The 21,141-nt window shown below is 45.1% G+C and overlaps 1 protein-coding gene across 2 annotated transcripts in view; it reads right to left on the reverse strand.

Annotated features, from left to right (window-relative positions):
• Window positions 1-14,067: 14,067 nt before the first annotated feature.
• CNIH3 (cornichon family AMPA receptor auxiliary protein 3) overlaps window positions 14,068-21,141 on the reverse strand; it is a 128,404-nt gene continuing 121,330 nt past the window's right edge. For both annotated transcript variants that reach the window (XM_063115452.1, XM_063115451.1), the window contains 2 exons: window positions 18,422-18,565; window positions 14,068-14,408 (listed from right to left, as the gene is read on the reverse strand). In XM_063115452.1, the coding sequence (XP_062971522.1) occupies window positions 14,381-14,408; window positions 18,422-18,565 (172 nt within the window). In that variant the 3' untranslated portion in view covers window positions 14,068-14,380. The remainder of the gene's footprint in view (window positions 14,409-18,421; window positions 18,566-21,141) is intronic.

Below are 21,141 nucleotides of genomic sequence, written 5' to 3' on the forward strand. Positions count from 1 at the left end.
TCTAATGTTGCTCCAGGATTCTGGAACTGAACATGCCATTCTCCGCTGCATATCTGCACTATTCTTGTCATTAGTGAGATGTGAGAGTCCTCTGCCTATGAAGTTCAAAATCAGCCATAGAACCTCTGCCATGTGCACACACATCAGCCTCTGCTGGTCTACACTGGAGCAATGTGGGTCTGCCGGCTGCTACAAATTGACTCACTTTAACTTTTTTCCCTAATCACAGAGAATTTCAATAAAAAGATCATTTCAATACCAGCTGTCAGCTCCAGTGCAGTCCTGGTAATTATCACCTTGTCAGAACCTGAAATACTCCTACATTCTATGTCATAGTTCTGAGTTCACCTGAATTTATGCATTATTTGCAGGAAGAATGAAACCTATCAGATTACCTCTCAATCTCATTCAAAATGAAATTAACTGTCAAGCAGACCATAATGGCTTATGAGAAGACCTTCATATCCTTGAAATAGAATGATTCCTCTCTCCTTTACTCACTCTGCCGTTCCTTCACTATTCTCTCCAATTAGCCTGCTACTCCCTTTTTCTTCTCATTGGAAGCTCAAAGGGGCAGGAAACTGGAAGGGCCAGATCATTTAAAAAGAGTGCATATGTGTGCGTGTTTGTATGTGTGTATGTGCACATGCTTGCACATGTTCATGTGTGTACAAGCTACTCATTCTGATCCAAAGGGAATGGTATTCCAAATCTTCCTGCTCAATTTCTCCCCCACCCCCAACACCCACTACTGCTACTGAGGAACTGGAAAGCAATCCTTGAACGTGAAAAAAGGATGTTAAAAAGGATGTTAGGAATATAATTACTGTTTTTTTCACCTTTTCTTTCCTTTTTCCATCACCTAGAGGTAATTCATACATGTATAGCTCTAACCCAGAACTCTCTCCTCAGACTTCTCTATCCTACTACCTTCTAAACATCTTATCTCAATGAGCAATTGACATTCAAGCCCAACATACCTGTGGTTGGAACTGTTACATGCTCACCAAAACCCACCTAGACTACATTTCCCAACCTGCTGTGTGGGTGGGCATGGTCATGCACTGAGTTCTAAGCAAAGGAAAGGAAGAAGAAGTGATGTATACCATTTCCAAACCTGGCCCATTTAAAAACCCTTCATGTGAACCTCCCTGCTCTTTTCCTAATCTGTTGACAAAATAAAGAGAACTCTAAAGACCTTGAAGAGATAGAACTCCAAGACATAAGGAGGTGGGGTCTCTGAATGAGCTCATGGAAGGCTGCCTGACTGGAAACTCCTGCACTGGACTATGATATGAACCAGAAATAAACTTCTATTGCAATCAAGATTTATCTGTTACCATGTTTTGGTCTCCCCAGGATGGGAGCTGGACCAACTACTGATTCAAAATTTGGATCAGATTTTAAGACTGATGATGTGACACATGCACCAAGAAGGTATAAAGGGATTTGTTGCTCCCATAATAAGGCTCCTAAGGAGAACAGGCAGTCTCCCATGTGGAACAGGGCAGATTTCCATGCACAGCAGGGCCAGCTGCCACACGCAGGTCCAAAACTGGCCTAAGAGAGTAAGGAGGGGTGACTGGCTCTCATTCTTATTGTAGTTAGGGGTTGGGACCAAGGTAAGGGTTCACACCTGAGGCCAGGTTTTGAACTTCCAGCTAGTGTCAGGGGAGGGAGCATACAAACTTCCTTATTGGCTTGCCCAGATATGAGGCAGAAGAGAAAGGAGGGGTGATGGGGCTTGAAAGCTATCAGTAGTCAAACACCAAAAATGGAGCTAGACTCTATTACACCACAGCTCAAATTCCCATAACATACTCCACATCAAAACTGAACATATTATCTTCCCATAAATAATTTCCCTTTCCCAAGGAATAGCCCCCCCACCTTACCAGACACAAAAGCCAGAAACATACCCTTCCCACCAAGCCCCATAACCTCCATTTTTTCATAGCATTTCTCAGAAGCCTCCTTCTTTCCACCCCCTTCTTCCTTGGATCAGAAAACCATCAGAGGAATCAAGGGTTCAATCCCTAAAGCCCTCTGCCTGGATTTGAATCCTGAATCAACATCCACCCCTTCCTAGTTTGTAAGTTGGACAACGTATTTGTAGGAATACTGACCAGAATTCACTCCATTCTTGTGGCCTTCAGAGCTCTGGCTTCAATAGTTACAATCTTTCCCCTGCACAGTTACCTAGCAACCAAGGAAGGGAAAGGAACAGAATGCTATATTTGTGTAAGATACAGGGAGTGACCCCAGCAACCCCAAGGATAAGCAACAAATGGCTGCGAGGCACCTGGGAAACTTCCACTTCTGCAGCCTTCCTGTCTTTGGCATAGCCCCACTTTTGTCTCTAAGTCCTTTACAAGCCTCAACTCCTGCCCTCCCCCATGCCCCTACCATGGTAAGCAGTTCTGTAGCATTCCAATAGATAGTCCACCTGATCCATTCCCTGTAAGTAACCACCTATCAATAATAATAATAATAATAACAATAATAATTATAAACTCCTTGTAAACTGTATGGAGTTGCCTACTATGTCCTTTGGACTCAAGATACCTTCTCAGTTTGGTGGGCATTATATTTTTAGCTCACACTCAGACAATATTGAATCTTTCTGCACTTCATTTTCTGTATTTGTAGAATGGGAATAAGAATAGCACCTACACCACAGAGTTATGAGAATAAAATGAGGTGATATTTATAAAATGCTTAGAACAATGCTTGTCACACAATAAGTGATATACAAGCATTTGCAATCTGTTTCTCACCTGGGTTTCTGTATTAGTTTCTAACCATCTCCCAACCTTACCTTTGTTTTCCCCAACCCAGTCTCCACTCTAAAGCCAGAGTAAGCTTTCTAAAGTCCAAATCTGACCATGTTTCTAATCTTCGAGTGCTTCATTCAAATAAGGACATTTCTACCCTCCCTCTGACCTCTCCACTTTGCTCCACCAGAAAGGGTACAGCAGAACTGGATTAGCCAAAGACATAGACAAGTCTGACCAAAGGAGCCATCAAGAAGCATGCAAAGACTGCTGCTGATAATATTCACACATGTTAGTTAACAAGTAAAAGTAAACTAGCTATTCTGAATCCAATGATAATTAATATTTCTGGTAGAAATAATCAGAATACAACAAATTGGACAATGTCTAATGCAGCCCATGATAAAAATGTGTGACAGATGAATTTACTGAAGAACTACTTCTGATTTATAACAATGGAAAATGCAGAATTTGATATGGAGAAGAAAACAGAATTAGTAAGACACTCATCACCAAATAAACATTCCATCATCTAAAACCACCCACAATAAAATGTGTTAGTGACTATACACTGATAGAAGAATTTGTTGTCGCAAAATTTGACTTGGGAAATTTGGACTTGGTAAAATTAGTGGTTCTATAGAAAATTTACAATGGCAGAAGCTATAATTTTTTAAAACTGATCAATAATATCTAAAGAATTAAACTGGCCCAGTGGAGTTTACTCCAGAAATATCTTTCTCAGTGAAAAGTTATCAAGATTGATAAAGTTATCATTTAAATATATATACTTTTAGACACAGAATAAAAAATTGACCTGAGGGATCAAAACTGCAGTGTCAAAAACACCCCGAACTTCCACTAATGAGCAGCGTTTATAGAGAACTAGGAAACTGTACCAAGCCAACGACAGCCTCTTAAGGGGAAAAGTTAAGCTGGGCAGCAATCTCTTTCCCTCTTCTCCTAAAGGCCTATTCTTTCGGATCTTCTGTCCAATAGTCTCTGATACAGCTATATTTTAAACATACTATTGAAGCAGAAGAAAATTCAGCTCCTTCTGTGACTAGAATAGTAATAATCCCTCATTTCTATGTTGCATTTTCCATACCATAAGTTGATTTCATGTAAATAATTTTATTTAGTGTTCACATCATCCTTGCAAAATCATGTTTTAGGGCTCCTATCTCATAGTTGAGTTAGCTGAGACTCAAAAAGGTTAGGAAATTTGACCAGCATCACACAACCAACAAGAGGGAGAGTCACAATTACGATTAAGGTCCTTCTCACTCCAAGACCAGGGATCATTCAATGATGTAAGAGTTCACTGATTACCTGATAAACATCACAGCTCCAGCAGAAAACCAAACCTCAGGAAGGCAACAGGTTCTGAAGCCCACAGTTCCCAATTACTCCTGAGCAAACTTGGACCCTGAAGTCAACTCTACACCCTACACATCACCCACAATTCCACCCCATTCACTCCTGCCCCCAGGCCTCTCTGGAGAGTGGGTAGGTGAGGGTGGAGGAGGCATGTGGTATCTTGACTCAACCCAGGTTGGATGCCATTACCCACCTCAGTCCTGCCCTCTACCCTGCTTCCCTTGCAACCATGTCCACCAACCTCCAAAAAAGTTGGACATGTACAAAGGGAAGCCCAGTAGAGGTGACTGGGGTTAAAGCTGTTGTTGTTATCAACTTACCGCTCCCCCAGGCCTAGCTTGGAGAACTTCCAACGGTCTGTGAGTAGAGTGGGTGTCACTAAGCTCACTAAGCCACTGTTTCTGCCAGAAGCCCTGCATAAGAGCTGACTCAACAATCAACTTCAGACCACCTCTAAGGTGTGTGGGGAACTGTGCACAGGTTTCTTCTGTATTATTCCCCAAAGGCTGCTTCCCCAGCCATGAGCCAGACTCCAATAAACAACATCCAGAGGGCTGGCCTTTTTTTTTTTTTTTTTTGGTCAAGGTTTTCTAAAGTGTTATATGTACAAAAGGTGATGGAGTTTAATGTTAACCACTGTGAATGGACAGCCAGTCATCCTTGTTCCTATGGGTCTAGGAGTCAAGTGTTTTGGTGACTCAGAGAAGAATGAGCCCAGAATGGCTTCTGCAGTGGTGGACAATATTCTGCTGATGCCCCGTCCGTGCCATTGCCTGTTTTACTGCTACAAAACTCAACTAGATGCTTCCCAGATGCAGGCTGCATGAGGCCTTCATATGGCTTTAACATTCTTCCCTCCCACATTCCTCCATGCGATACTGATTCCTACTTACTGACAAAGGTTATCTCTGCCTCCTGTTGATTACAAAAGCTACCCCAAAATTGATTTAATTCAACGTGTATTTACTGCAGGCCTAATAAAGACAAAGCCCAGCTCTAGTGCTATCTAAATAAATACCTATCCTCAAAGGGCTTATAATCTATGGTATCCTGAATTTAGCCCTTACTATTTTTTTCTGCATTTGAATTTTATGGATTAATTATCATTTGTGCTGTTGTTCCATTTGGGCCATGCCCTACTTCTTCATAACATCTCTGATTCCATATATGGGACCAATTCCATCCCATAGTACGCACTCACCCTCAGTCTACCATTGACCCCAGAAAGCTCTGCCCCACACTTCCCCCTGCCAAGTCTCCACTGCTATATTTCACAAAGTGCTTGGCAAACTGTGGTCACTCTTGATGGTCAGACTAAATGTTCCTGCTGAGATAGATTTGTGAAAAAATGCTATGTATTTAGCCCAGCAGTTCCACACATATTTGACCAAAGAATATGCCTTTCACCTAACACCTCTCCAGAACCCTCACTGGGAAGCAACTGCTCCAATACCATATGAAGAGGAAGGGGTGGAGGAGGGCTGCTTTCACCCAATTCCTGCTCTCTGCCCTCTTGGAGCCTTCAATTCTTTGAAGACAGTCTTCCAGAAGCTTCTATTCCCATCCTATGAAATGGACTCTATATGCCCTGCTCTGGGCAGAATCAAATTTCTCAAAGTCTCTCTTAAAGCATGTGGCCACAAACAGAACAATGCCCCTCATGGTGAGCTGGTGAGGGCAGAAGACACTAGGGCTATCTTTCAGCCCTTCATTCTAGATCACACTGTTGACTCAACAGGAGCTCAGAGTCCATTAAAACCCATCACCCACCACTGGTCACCACTCCGCCCTTCTTTTGCCCTCACCCCTTCTATATTTTGCTGTTGACTTTTTAGAGCCCAGTCTTAAGACCTTCCATTTTTATCTATTATATTCCTCTAGTGAGTCTGAACTTGTGATTTTTTTAAAAATCTCTTCCTGTCATGATTTAATCTTTTTCAGCTTTGTATCATCCCAGAATTGATTGGCTGCCTTCAAATGAAAGCCACTGATAATAAACAGTGAACAGGACAGGGTTAAGTGCAAAGCCCCATGACCCCCATTCAGATGACGTTCCATCTACTAGGCTGATGCCGATCCATGAACCAGCATTCCTGGGTCACCTCTACTTAGCTTCCTAGAAAGTATCATCATCCAACTGGTGCTGAGTGTCTGGGTCCAGCCTTGGCTGAGCTTCCCGAAACTGTGAGAATGAAAGCCTATGTTGGGGTTTCCAATAACCCAGTGTGATCTGGCCTCATTTGCTTATTGTTACCTAGATGTCGTCACTGCTAAAACTGTCACCAGGTCCTTACAACTAATTTTTCCACCGCACCAACAACATGGTTAGGTAAGCACTCAATCTTGGGGCACAGTGGTTTTAATCTAATCATAAAATATTTAATCTAATCATGAAATATTACTTAAGAACAAACACCTGCTGATTTTAAGACTGGTCACCTAGTCTACAGAGTTCCAAGCCATCCTTTGGGGATCTGGCCCATCTACTGGGCATCTCTATGTCACTGACAGGGCTCCCTCTACCTTGTATAGTCTAGAAAGTTACCTCAATATCAAGCTTGTTCTCAATTTAACTATGGGAAAATAAGAACAGCATCACAAGACCTGTCCTATGATGCTACTAACTGACAAAATTTTCCCTGAAGCCTCTAGTGCTGCACTGTTGTTTTCATTGCTGCAATCAAAACAGACCACCCTAGGCATGGGGGCCTGATTGACGTCTTTCATTATAATTTAACATGGGTACTGGTATTTAACTCAGCTCTCGCCTTCCCTACTTCCCCTGCTCTAAAATATCAGAACTAGAGGGCCTACCTGGGGTCCTGAGGCATGAAGCTGGGGACCAGACCCTCCTTCCACAACCAGGCACACTGCCAGTGCCACAGTGCCTGCCCAGAGTCCTGAGGCATGGATCTGGGGACCAGACCCCCTCCCACAAGCAGGCACACTGCCAATACCACCAGCAACTAGGAAAGGAGCATGCTAAAAACATCACCTTCATGTGGGTGGTCCACCACAGCCACCACAATAACCACGGCTGCCACGAAAGTGGCTAGATACCATAACCATTGTGCGGATGGTCCGCCAGCCACTGGAGTACACTGACACAAGGAGAGTCACCAGCAGAGACCAAAGAAAAGAAGAGGATGTCTCTCTCTACAAAGCCCATTCCAGAGTGAAGAAGAAGCATCTGCTCTACGATTATACTGGGGGACCTGAACAAACCTCTCAGCATTGGACAGATCATCGAGGTAACAAATCAACAGAGTGACCATTACTCTTTCAGAAGGAGAGAAGAAATCTAGGGTTATCAGAGGTGGGAGGGGGATGGAGGGGGATGGGGAGAGATTGGACAAGGGGCATAAAAAATAAGTACAATTTGTAACTATATATGTTGTAATATTGATTTGATTAACATATGTCAACATTGAACCCCAAAAATATGTATAATCAATTATGATTCAATAAAAATTTTTTTAAAGAGGGATAAAAATAAATAAATAATAAAATAAAATATCAGAACTATACTTCTGCCAGAGAGATATTGTTTTACTGATGTGTCAAGCATTTCTGAAAAGGACAGGGTTTACTGTGCAGACACCTCAATGACATTTGAACAAAAATACCAAGGTGGCATTTAAGTCTCTCTCTGCTGGCTTGTCAAGTAACCAAACTCCAGGAAAGAAAACACCCTCCTCAGATTGTTGCTTCTCTAAACCAAAAGGTGTGTGTCTGCCTCCTGAGGCACCTGGGGGCCCAGTGAGGAGGTGGCCTGCCTGGAGGAGACAGAGCGAGCAGAGGAGTAGTAGCCTAAAGACTGGTTAGGGAGGGGGATGCCCATACTGTGTAAATATTCCCACCATGGCCAATTTCAAGCTACGAATGGGACATCACTGAACGTGAAGTTGGGAAGAGATGTGCAGTAAGTAGCACACTGTTATATCGTATTTCTCCCACATATATAATAGACATAACCCCAAGAACACAGATGACAGCAAAATGTAATAAAATGGTTAGGAGGTGACAAATTTTGACTACATATTATCTCTGTTTTTAATATAATTAATTTAATTGTGAGTTTGCATGACTTCAGTTTTAATAATGGGTGTGTTTAATGTAGAGGATTCTTAAAGCAAATGTACTTCACGGGGCCTGGTTTTCCAAAGCCTTGCAGTTTCAAATATTGACCTTGTGGAGGACTGGAAATTTTCCTCAGGCTATAAAGCCTCTGGTGTAAGATAAAGATTTGTAACACAGCAACGTTGCTGGCTCAAAGACAGACAAGTTACTGTTGAGATGTAAAGATACTGAGAAATTGCTATAAGAAGGGAATGTTTGCTAAGATCAAGCTTTTGTTGATAGGACCACTTAATTTCCTTAATGGAATGTCATCTGACTTGTTTTTACTAAATGTTACCAGCTTCTATTGTTAAACTATAACCCCACCTATGTTCTCTTCCTATAACTTCCTGGTCTGGAAAATAAATGCAGGAAGAGAACCCCAATTCGGGGTTAATTTCCCAAGGAAGGGATGCCTCTCACTTGAGGGTTCCAGGGAAGTTAACCACTTCGAGGCTTCTCACTGCTTAGAAGAGATGGGCTTTGAGTAATCCTTTGCAGCTCCATCACCCAGGGGAAGTGAGGTGACAAATCCGTGGGAGCAAAGCAACAGTTTAACAACTGTTTAGCAAAATCCCTAAAAAATTGAACAACTGGGTTTCACAAGTACAAGCCAGCTCTAGCACACCACTACCTGAGAAGGAAGACAATGTGGACATCATGTGGTACCCAAGAGGTCAAATTCACAGCACAGGAAGATACCCATAGGACATCCAGAGCTGTCTGGGCAGAATTTAACCAGCGCAGAAATGACTTCAGCATGGGTGGGGTCAAAGCCTGGAAGAGACTATTCAACTGTGCCTATTTTGACCCTGTTTCTATTTCTGGATCATGGGCAGCAATCAAAACCCCAACCAAGGTGTTGGCACTGAGGTCTTCTCCCTCTGCAAATGCAGCTGTGCAAAATACTTCCATAACATGCTCCTAAACCTGATGAAAACTTGCTCCCTCCCTTCCCTAGGAAAGCCTGGCTGTGTCCTGAAAAATCACCCTCTCTGCTCAGCTCCTTCTCTCCTCTGCCTGGAATGAGGCAAGTCACAGGGCACATTCCAGGATACCTCCTCCAGCACCCAAAGTGATCACAGCCTTCTGCCTGAGCCTTGGGAGCAGAGGCAACCCCCAAGGTCCAGCTTGGACTGGCAGCTCTTAGGTCTCGGGAAGGCTCTGCCAAAAAAGTTATTTATCAGAGCATGGTTTGTAATAGAGCAGCCCAAGCACAAAAGAAAAAAAAAGTTATGAAGTAAGTTTGTGTAACGACTCAGTATGAGTGCAATTAATTGTTGTCAAAGTATTTCACCAGCTGCACTCATCTCTTATGTAGGAGAACAAAACTGTCATAACGTTGACAACTTTGTTCAACATTAGTGCAATTACCAAGTCTAAAAATAGGAGGCAAAGGGGAGCTTTTCTTGAGAGGGCTGAGCACTGTTACCCATACACATGCCAGAAGGGTAGATGATAATCTTCCCTTCAGTTCTGCAAAAGGAGGGGCAGTGGAGTGGAGCACTGAGGACCAAGATATGGTAAGCATCCATTATGAGACAGGCTTTCTACTACAAGGATTCTGTATATAACTTACTTTAATTATCGTGACACTCAAAGAGAAGTATTATTACCCCCGTTTTATAGATGAGAAAGCTAAGTCTCAGAAAGGTTGAGCAGTTTGCATGAGATGCTGTAGCCCAGCTCCTTCTGATGACAAAGTCACTCACACTGAGTTGCTCGCTGTGAGACCCTGAGGTCAGCAGAGCCACACTCCCAGGGCAGCCCCTCTCCTGTTGCATCTTCATCCCCTATTCTCTTCTTTCTCACATGCCATTACTGTATCACCTTTTCAGGAATGCAAAAATGTTCAAGGCCCTGGAGTCAAAAACACTTAGGTTGGAGTCTAGGCTCCATGACTTACCAGCAACTGGGACCTTGGCACATTTGCTTGACCTCCATGAGCTTTAGCATTTTCAACTATAAGTTGAAGACAGTAATAGTTCCTGCTTCATAATATTGTTGTGGGGATTAAATGAGACCATGTAAGTCAAGTGCTTTGCAGAGCATCCAGCAAAGAATTCAACAGCAATTGTTGTCATTATTGGCTAGAGAACATAGCACTGAGAAGAGGGGTCAAGTCCCAGCCTGACCTCCACTCAGGATACTGTAGACAGGAACAAGGCCTCAGGAGGGCAGCAGGGTCCAGGGATCTTCACTCCCTTCCACATGCCAGTTGGCTCAGTTGGCATAGGCACAGGGCAGGGTAAGGAAAGTGAGGAAGACTCATTCCCTACAAATAGGTACCCAGTGCTTACCACGTGCCGACACTGTTCTAAGTTATTTGCAGATACAAACTCATTTCTTTTTTATAACAAGCCAGTGTGGTGGATTCTATTATTCTCCCTCCTTAGTGATATGAAAAGTGAGCTTTAATGACTCCCCCAGGTAGGTCCTGTTCTGACCCACTGGGCACAACCACTGCAGGATCATGGTTCTGCCTTTCAAAGTGGACGGGAGCCATTTCACCAACACCACCTTCAGGTGATGTCTGTGCCCCCCTGAGAAAGACTCTGTCTTTGACCCATGCTTTCTCAAGGAAAATATTCACTATGTGATGATTATTAGAGCTCTGGGAAACTCTGAGAAGTTTCTCCTGCTTGACTCTCTTCTCCTCTTTGGTCATTTCTACAGAATAAATGAGAGAGAGCCAAGCAAGTAAAAGAATGTGAGAAGAGGCAGTCCTGGGCAATCACAGCTGCAGCTACACACCCTTACCAGCTGTGGCTCTCTTAAAGTGACTCATCTTCTCAGAGTTTACCCATCTGTAAAACATGGTATTGTTATGAGGATTAGAAAAATGCACATAAAGCATACAGAACAATGCCTAACATCTCAACTTATAACTATTATTATTTGGCCATTTTCTCATAGCACTGAGTTCTTGTTCTGGTCTTGTCTACCTATGGAGGACTCACCTGAGACTCCCTAGTTTCCTCATCAATGAAGTGGGTAAGAACACCTGTCCTGCTTTGTAGGATTGTCATGAGGCCTAGAGATATCATGGTATAAGCTCTTACTACAGCACCTAGCACCCAACACTGTCACCAACTGCACCTGTCAGGCTAGGGCCCACAGACCCTTTAAACCAGTTGTATAGACTGGGTCACAGACCCCTCATCTGCCTGGCTGGGTCACAGACCCTTCACATGCCAGGCTGGGTCACCAGACCCCTCATATACAGGTCGTGAGCTAGGTAATTGGGAAAAAACTCCGGGAGCCATTGGCAGAGTTGACAGGTTCATTCCAAAACAAGCTCAGTCATCGGTTTCCTCAGCAGCAGCAGCAGCAGCTTACACCAGCCTCCAGCAGCAATAGAAGCCTCCCCGTGGGGCCCCTCACCCGGGGCATCCCAGGGGTGGGGGCACTGTGGATCAGAGCCACTCATCCTTTATACTTAAGTCCGATAACCCAGGAACACCTGGATGGAGTCAGACAACCAAGGAACACGTGGGTGCATGTGCACAGTTATTTACATCAAATGCTCGGCAAGATTCCAAACCACCCGAGGAAGCCTGACCATTTATCTTCACTTTTGCTACAGCATCCATAACTCTTGTTTTTGTCATCATGATTAGCTTCTCCCAGGAACCAAAAATTTTACTGAAACTCCCAACAGATCACTGGAATTATTTCCCAGTCACAACTTGTGGGAGGGAAATATTTGAATGTTTCTCTTTCATAAACATTAAGAGCTGCCTAAGAGGAACTTGTAACTGTTAAAGATTGTAAAGGTCCACCTTCTAGAAGATCCTCTCATAATAAAGCAAATCTTAGGCTAGCACATAAAGGGAAAGAAAGCCAGGCCACTCAAGTACTTCCTCTACAGCACGGCTCTATTTCTCAAACCTTCGCTTTTTCTCAGAAAGTCAGCGCTACCAATCAAACCTTAACAGGATCCTTCAGATATGATGGAAAGGGTATGGGGATTTCAAAGTTAGACGATCCAGGTCTGTGACTGCTACGTGACCACAGCCAGGCCACTTGCCCTCCCTGAGCTCAGCTTCCTTACTTACAAACTGGGAAAAAGAGTAGCATTAACTTTACAGGAGTGTGAGAAGGGTCAAATGAAGAGATGTGAAATCAATCTGCAAAATGTAAAGCACTATGTAAATGTGAATTATTATTTACTACTAAGAGAAATAATACCAAATTTAATGCTCAATCACAATAAATAGAGAGCCTTAGGAAACTGGTATCTTTATATCCTCCTCCTTTAAAAGCTTGAATTTCCTATTTCCATTTTAACAGTCTTTGTGAACTTGTGTCTCCTATTATAAGCCACCTCAAAACTTTTTGGAAGGAGGCAAAGTATAAAAACAAACAAAACAGCTCCATGGTGAGATGTAGCATGGACTGTGCACCCTCTCTCCATTCATGTGCACCTGCAAGATGGCTGTGGGGTTAGATTTACTGTCTACAGCCTAGAATCCTGGGCTTGTTTCTTTGAATGAGGGTAACTCATTTTCTCAGGAATGGGGCCAAAGCCAGGGCCAAGCAGCCCTAAAGGTAACTCTCCACCCCCAATAACAGTTACCCAACCAGAAGAAAGGGCATTGGCGAAGGGGAAGCTTTCTTCCACAAATGTTACCTTGAATGCTCTAGTTTTATACCTTTAGCCTCAGAACAGAGTCTCCAATTTGTTTCCTGTGGAATTATTAGGAGCATGAGGCCTTTTTGAAGTTTTGCTTTTTCTAACTACCAGTTTGCCAACCATATAGAGACAAATCCACCCTGAAATGGGGTTGAAATGAGAGAGCCAGTTATGTGAGACATTCAAGCTGTCGCTGCATTTTAAACATAGCACACAATGTATTACACAGACACCATTCATAAACCTGAGTCACAGGTTTCAGATGGAAGCTGGGTACGTGTATAAATAGCCTGTGCATGTCAAACAGTAGAAAAGAAAGGAAGTTTGGGGAATAAGGTCAAAATCATTGTGCCCAGTTTAAACATTCTAAAAATCTCAGTCTCGTCATTATTTACAACCCCCAGCACAACTCACATCCAGAAGGGAGAGAATGCCAAATGGAAAATTCTAAATAAGCTGATGTCCTCCCATTGAACTAAACAGGAAAAATGATGCAGCATCATTAAATGAAGTTATAGTTATGTTGTCTCACTTCCAGGCTGCCGGATACCCACAGTACAGAGCAGCCACTCTACAGGATTTTCTGGGCTTTGGAAATGCTTTGTGATCTTTATGAAAAGGTAGCTTTGATTAGTGTTGACCAATTGGTTTGTATTAAATGACTCTGTGATGGTTTGGGGTAGCAAGGGACGAATACAACTTGCAATGGTGAAGAACTAACACCTTGAACATGTTGCAAATGTTAAAAAAATTCATTTTTCCTATACTCGTATTCCTCCTTCTGCAACTCATCTCTGTTACTTTGGACTTACCCATTACCAACACATTGCCCCCAAACCAGCTCATGAAGTCACTATGCAGGGCCCTCACAAAGCAGAGTATAAAAATAGATATCCCACCAAGCTCAAGGCTGGTTACAACTGAAAGCAAACCCCTCCCAACTTCTGGCCCCTTCCATTTGAGGTGAAGGGTGTGGCCAGGCCTGGAAGAAATGCAATAATAGTCTAGGGCAACCAGTAACATCCTTGACTCCTTCAGACTTGGCCTCGATTCTGGGTCATTCCGTTCCTTAGCAGGCACCTTCCAGCTTCCCAGCCTCCATTCCCACAGCCCAGGAACTCAGTGAGAACTTCAAAGGCGCTGCCCGATGAGGTGGATTCAGCAGCAATTCTCTCCCAGGAGAGGTTTAGTGTTTCATCACCTAACTCCCCCACATCCCTGATGCTCAGAAGAGCTTGACCACCTGTGTGTAGGACTTGAATGCCGAAGACTGGGATACACAGAGCAACAACAGACACACAGTTAACTCAGCCTCTGGCTGTGGCATGATTCCAGTTCCTGTTCAGACTGCCTGCTGGTCTCTTTCTCACACATCCCCACTCTGGTCCCTCCTCCAGTCACCAGTAGAAGCAGACTGCTCAGCCTCGGGCCTCTCCCATCTCGGTCTCTGATGATGTGCACGGAATCTGAGTTAAGAGCTCACTAAAGAGTAGATCATGCTGAACACAAAAAGAGAAGGAAAAGAAGGTATTAGTGAGAGTCTGCAAAGAACTCAGTCTGGCCCTCAAAGGAGGCCAGACCCAATGGCTTTGCCTTCATTCTTATCGCTGGAGCATCTTGTCCACCCCCCTAGTGTGCCCCCTACTACTTCCGACAATACTGGATTAAACATTCGTTAGGAGAGCATATTGTGTGCCTTAGATAAAAAATGTGATTGCTCTAAGTGCCTATTATTATTCTCATCTGGATGATTGTTATGGTGGTTATTCCTTCTCCTGAAATTGCAGGGCAGGTCTCTGGGGGATAGGGGAGTCCAGCCAATTCTTTTATGCCACCCTCTACCATGTGCTTTCCTGATGGCTGTGTCAAGGGGCTTCCAGATGATGCCGGATTGCACGTTAGTACTGGGGAAAAGGTCATCATCACTATTGTGAAGGCAACTGTGTGAACACGAGCCCTCTAGGTACATGAATCAAACAAATTCTCAATTGGGTGACTCACTGGCCCTACTGTTTCTAATGGACTCCAGGCATTAAACATGCACTAAGAGCCTGTGTCCTAATGCTCCAGCACTACCAGTGAGGAGAGCATGCATCCTATGCTCTTAGAAAGGGCTTCAGGTTAATTCTGAAAGGCTGAGGCACAACCCATATTAAAATAAACCACTTTGTCTATTTGGCAAGAAGAAAAACAACCACCTTTTTGTATTATAGAGAGAAGAAAAGATACTGTAAGAAGCAAAACCTAAGGAAAGAAACTAAAGTGTTTTACTTCTAACCCCATGCCGTTGTGAAGGCCCATTGAGCTCCTCTGAGTAGCTGAAGTTCCATCTTCTGGAACCTGACACACCTCATGTTCACAGAGCACCAGTAGTCTGGCCTGCAGCTGGAGGGACTTATTCTATGCAGAGAAGTCGAGGGTCGCACAGCTAGTCACTCCTAACTCCAAAGCCAGTGCTTTTTCCACTGTCACATGAGTGCTGAGCCTCACTGTGATGTCTTTGTTTACTCACTTTCATTCTTTCATTCTATTCTTATTGAGCACCTACTGCATACCAGGCAACATTCTCAATGCTTATAAACAATGGTAAGCATGCAGCCCCAAACCCTGCCTTAAAGAAATGTACAACCAAGCTGTAACAGCAAACGAAGAGGGTTTAGTGCCAGGCACTGGCCAGGGCACTGCAGATACAGAGATGAATGAAACAGACAAGGTCTCTGCCATCAAGAGACAAGTTAACCATAAAAACATAATTACAGATTGAGATAAATATACCCCAGGAGGGTGGTGCTACTTTACGATAGATAATAATATCATCTTGTTTTATTTACACTTTTGGTTTGAAAAGATCTTTCTATTGAGCAGCAGATAGTGTCCATACTGAACTCACTAGCTCGTATTATTAGTATTAGTATTAGCTAGTCCCCATCCTGTGTAACCCATAAACATCACCTGGTCCACAGGCAAACTGAGAAGGGGGTGGTGGTACATGCCATATGGTCAGCACAGCATTATGGAAGGAGCCCAGGTTCCAGAGGGAGATAAATTGCTAATTAATAGCTAGGACCCTGAATACATTTCTCAGGAACCCCTGTCAACCCCCCCTTCTCAGCTGCCACCTTTGTGAGTCTCTATCCTGTGCTCAGCTCAGATGCAGCTCTGGATATCCACGGTCCCCCTAACCACTCCCCAACAGTGGCTGGGGCTGACGGTCCTGTGCTCTCCACCAGCTCTGGATCTGAGGAGCTGGGAGCTCCTGAGGGAGGAAAAATAGCGTCTTCAAAGAGCCCCAGAGAGCACCAAGAGATCAGGTCCCACAGAGAATATGGGTACCCTCTGGTCACCAGCTGGGGTCTCAGTGAGGCAGGAGGAGCAGTTATTTCGAGTTTTGTTTTGGAAACAAAGTAGTTAATGAAGGCAGTGCCAAACTAGAGTAATGGGCTAGAGAACAGACAGTCAAGCACGGTTTCTGGAATATACTCGGTTACAGAATGATCACACCCTTCTAATGGGCAGGGAGCCACCAAAACCACCCCACACAGCCCCTCCCACCCCACAACAGAGCAGACAGAGACGCTTGCTCTCTGTCTGTGAACTTGCATATCCTTCTTCCCCATGATGCCCTGGGCTCTGGCAGCAACAAAACTGAAATGAGGGAGCTTGGCCTGCCTCAGTCCCCATCTGGACTAAGGTGGATGCCAGGCTAATGGGGCAGGAACCAGGGAAAGTTGCTGGCCTTGTCATGCTGGCTTTGAGGAGAAACAATGCTGTCTCCAGGGACAGGCCACTCCACCTGTGAGTCTGCAGAAGCAGTGGTCTGCATCCCCCCTAAAAAAAGTGAAGGTCAGCTCACTCTAGGGAAGAAGCCTCACCTCCCATGTGTCAAGTCCCTAAGCCACGAGGGCTTTGTCCACCCTCTACAGGTTTCCCAAGACAGGAACCAGCCTGAGCCACACTTGAGTTTAAAGAGTTCAGACTAGGCATCAGGAAGGCTTGGGTGAACCCGCTGGGGCACCCTCAGGCTTCCTGCAAGTTGGAGCAGGAAATGTGCTGGGGCACTCCACTGAGGATCTTACCCTGAGCCTGGACCAACCCTTGTCTCCAAGAAGAACGTGGCACAGTAACCCTGAATCCCCTCCTCGGCTGAGTGATTCCAGGGGAAGCTATACCTCCCGGGCCTGAGTGAGTCTGCAAACACTGGAAACGTAGAGGGAAGGGAGGCAGAGCTAAGCAGACTCTTCCAGGCAGCAGGTGTGACCCTCAAGCGTGCATCAGAATTGTCTGAAGAGCTCAGTTAAACTGCAGAAATCTAGCCCCAGAAAGTCTGAATCAGCAGGCTTAAGCCCAGGAATCTGCATTTTTAAGATGCACACCTCCTCACTCCCTGACCCTCACTTTGATAACGTCTTTTCTAGCGGTTTCCTAAGACACCCAGCAGTTAAGAGTTCAGTTTTTGGATCAAACTGGAGGATAATGCACAGCTGTGACACTATTAGCTGTGACCTTGGGAAAATCATCTAACTTCTCAGATTTGGTCTCCTCAGTTGTAAATACAGGGGTAAGATGGTATTTGTCTCATAAATAGAACAATACGCATAAAGCTCTTAGCTCAAAGCCTGGCTTATTTTTAAATGCCAAATACATGCAGCCATTTCCGAGCCTGCCGCAGCCCAAGCCAAACCTAGAGGTGGCTGTGGAGTCTAATGCCTCCTCTTCCTCATCTGGCTACTGTCACCCATGCCCCCTTTGGAGACAGCACTGGGATGTTTGGAGATATCCATGGTTCTGCCACAGATAGTGATGGGACAGCAAGGTGAGTGAGAGTCCTCGAAGATGAGCCCAAAGAGGACCAGAAAGGAGATGTTTTCAGAAGAAGCATTCTCTGGGGGTTTCAAACCACAAGACAGTCTGTTTATATCTATCTGCTTAGCTAGGATGTTCTAAGTAAAGAGGTAAAAAGAGGTGAGATTCTTGAAATGGGATTACAAAGTCAGCAGGTTTTACTTAATTAGAATGGTATTATGTAATATTGGGAGAATTATAAGTGTAAGTAAGCATTTAATGACCCAACATGCCACTTTGTGAAGCAGAATTGCCACTGTGGGCCTGGGGTGGGGGAAAGAGTCTCTGTTATACTCCCTAAGAATCCTTATAGACAGGCTAGGGGGCAAGGGACAATGAGGCTGTGTATCTGGGGCCACAGGTAACCCAACGGGCTGAGCTGCAGAGCTGCAAGAGGCAGGAAGCCCTACCGGAAAGAAGTAGCCAACTGTTCTTCACCAGTTACGTCCTATGGGATGCAGGTGGAATGTGTTTGCACTGTGTGGCCCTAAGGATGTGCCTATCAGTAGGCAAGGCCTCCTGTGGGACCTTCTGCTCCCTTCCTCCTTTATACAGAAGCCCTTGCTCCTAAACCAGTCACCCAGGTGGGATCATACCCAACTGGCCATGATGCCCACCTTCACCTTCCATTTGCTGCAAGTCAAACCCACCAGGAGGTGCAGAAACTCACCAGTAAAGGTAGTAGAAAGAGGAGAGGAGATAGAAGGCCAGCTTACACCAGGCCTCCTTCTGACAGTAACTCAAGGTGTCTGCGTTCATGACCACTGAGGGGTCGTAGGCTAGTTCGGAACTATCTGCTGGACAGTGGAAATACCTGCAGAGAAAGAGGACATGGCATCATTGGCTCTGAGGCGTGGACGGCACTTGTGAAGTCATCCAGGCCAAGCCCTCCTGATGCAGGACTTCCCTCTGGCAATCCCTGCCAAGTAGTCGTCTGCCTTCTGCCCAAAGCACAGTGCAGACACTGCTAAAGACTGGCTCAGCCACTACCTTCTAGCAGGCAGGAGGTCCCCAAATACTCAGGTCCACTGGCATCATGGTGATTTCGCCCACATACAAAGCTGCTCCAACAGAAGGAAAAGTGTGTCACCTGGCATTACCTGGAAGTACCAGGAAGACCTCCTTTCAGTATAGGTATAGGCGTGGCAGTGGTATACAGCTACATTACCACTGCCCAGATGCCACTATACCTACATCCCACTTAAAAATTAATTACTGTGGATTAAGTATTAGTCTCTACCCTCACCTAAAATCCTAAATATTCTGGGAGGGACATCATATTCCCACTTGAGTGTGGAGCAGTTTACAGGTATTTTTCTTAATAGAGGGACCTACAACAGCAAAAAGAACATTGACCATCTGTGCTGAGAGAGAAGGCCCAGAGGGAAGCTGGAAAAACAAAAGAATAGTAGGTGGGAGAGAGGAGGGAGGAAAAGCTAAAGTAAACCTTGTCTGCTTCAAAATACCACATCCACATGGGCTCCTTGAGAGCTGGCCACGGCCACTGATGAGAGGAGCACTTGGGTTTGCTGAGACCTCGAGCAGGAGCCTTTTGGTAAGTAGTCACTGCCCCCAGGGCCGCAGCCACAGGCTCCTACAGAGCCCAGGAACAAAGTGCAGCTGAAATCGCTCTGCAGGCTGCTTTTTAGTCACTGTGGCAAAAGAACTGGGAGGCCAGGAGTGTAAATGCATGGGTCTGGGACAAGCAGTGGTTCTCAATCATGAGCAAGGATCAGGAGAGTGGGCTAATGACCAGATTAATCACACCTCTTTTGAAAAATATCCCTGCAATGTAGCAACTCATGGAGCTGGCGTCTCAGGTCCCTCTTTGTCCCCTTCACAGAACTGTGTTGACATCATCTGTCACCATCACTGTGCTGAGAGGAAGCCACAAGTCTGATTCAATGATGTCTGCCAGCTCATAGCCCTCAGCCCTCTCACTTCTCCTCTCCCCAGGAGATTTCAAAACGTCTTTGTTTTCACTTTGTTCTCAGGCGACCTCATTAAGTGGAAGCAGAAGAGCAGGGTGGCCAAGTGGCTCAGTGGCAGGAGCCAGGGCTCTGCCTTCCTTATGCCAGTCTGTAACCTGTCTGAGCCTCAACTTTTTCACCTGTAAAATGGGGATGAAATTGCCTACCTCAAAGGGCTATTGTGACGACTATGTGAGATGATGATGCAAAGAACAGTCACTGAATAAATGGTAGGCAGAGCTATTTTCTTTTAAGCAACCTGAGAGCTAGAGCAGAAGGAGACCATCTGCAGGAGTAATGCCACTGTTGGAAAAGAGGGGAAGAGAAAAGGTAAAAAAAAAAAACAGTGTTCAAGGCTACTGATTTTAAAGGACTCCTCCCCTCCTCATTCTTTTTCACTTCCATGTTCTGTGTACTTACTAATCGCCAGGAACTAAGCTAGGTCCTGTCGGGGATTGAAAAAAGGAAGACAAGGTCCCTGCCAGCAAGGAGATTACAGCTGCTCCCTTCCTCTATAAACATTCCAAGTGTAAAGACACTGGCTGGCTTTCCCTTTCCTCCCTTTTAGACAAGTGCCAGCCCTAAGAAGCAGTGTACCAATCAAAGTTTTGTAAACTAGCCACATTCTTGATACCCTGGACTGGCAGCGCACTACCTAAAGACCTTGGGATAAACTCCTTGTATGAGGGGAGGAACCAGCCCCCTGGGGCAGTATGTGAGGTGGCAAGGGTGGACTGTGATTCATGCAGAGGTGGGGCGGGACCACGAACAAGCTGAGAGATTCTGGACAGCTGACTTAACCTGTGTGAGTCTGTGTCCCCCTGTGTAAACCAGAGAAACTGAAACCACCTCGACCGGTTGTCGTGTATCCAGACAACATAAAGCAGGGAAAGTCCCTGAGTGGAGACTCAATACATTTCAATGCCGTAATTCTTTTTTTTTTTTTTTGGTGTGTGTGTGTGTGACCTGTAAGGGGATTGTAACTCTTCGCCTGGTGTCGCCCGCACCGCGCTCAGCCAGTGAGCACACTGACCATCCCTATATAGGATCCGAACCCGCGGCCTCGGCGCTACCAGCACCGCTGCGCTCTCAGTGCCGCACTCTCCCGAGTGAGCCACGGGCTGGCCCGTAATTCTTCTACTTGATTTATAAATTCAGATTTCAGCAGATTACCTTTGCTTAAAGTGGGACTTCACTATGTAACCAAGTTATTTTCCTTCCTCCCTACACCTGCAGTTTCGTCTATCCTTCTGTTCTTGGTCAATGGCACCGTCAGCCTCCCAGCCCCTCCCCTTCGAGGCTCCCTCCCTCCCACCTCCACAGCCCGCCACTTACCTCCACAGGCTCTCTTGTTCTCCCACCTTTCCAACTTCCACTACCTGTTCAAGCCCCCTCACATCTTCACCTGGAACTCCACCTA

Source organism: Cynocephalus volans, chromosome 11 (genome assembly GCF_027409185.1).
Source record: "Cynocephalus volans isolate mCynVol1 chromosome 11, mCynVol1.pri, whole genome shotgun sequence".
In the NCBI taxonomy this organism is placed as follows: domain Eukaryota; kingdom Metazoa; phylum Chordata; class Mammalia; order Dermoptera; family Cynocephalidae; genus Cynocephalus; species Cynocephalus volans.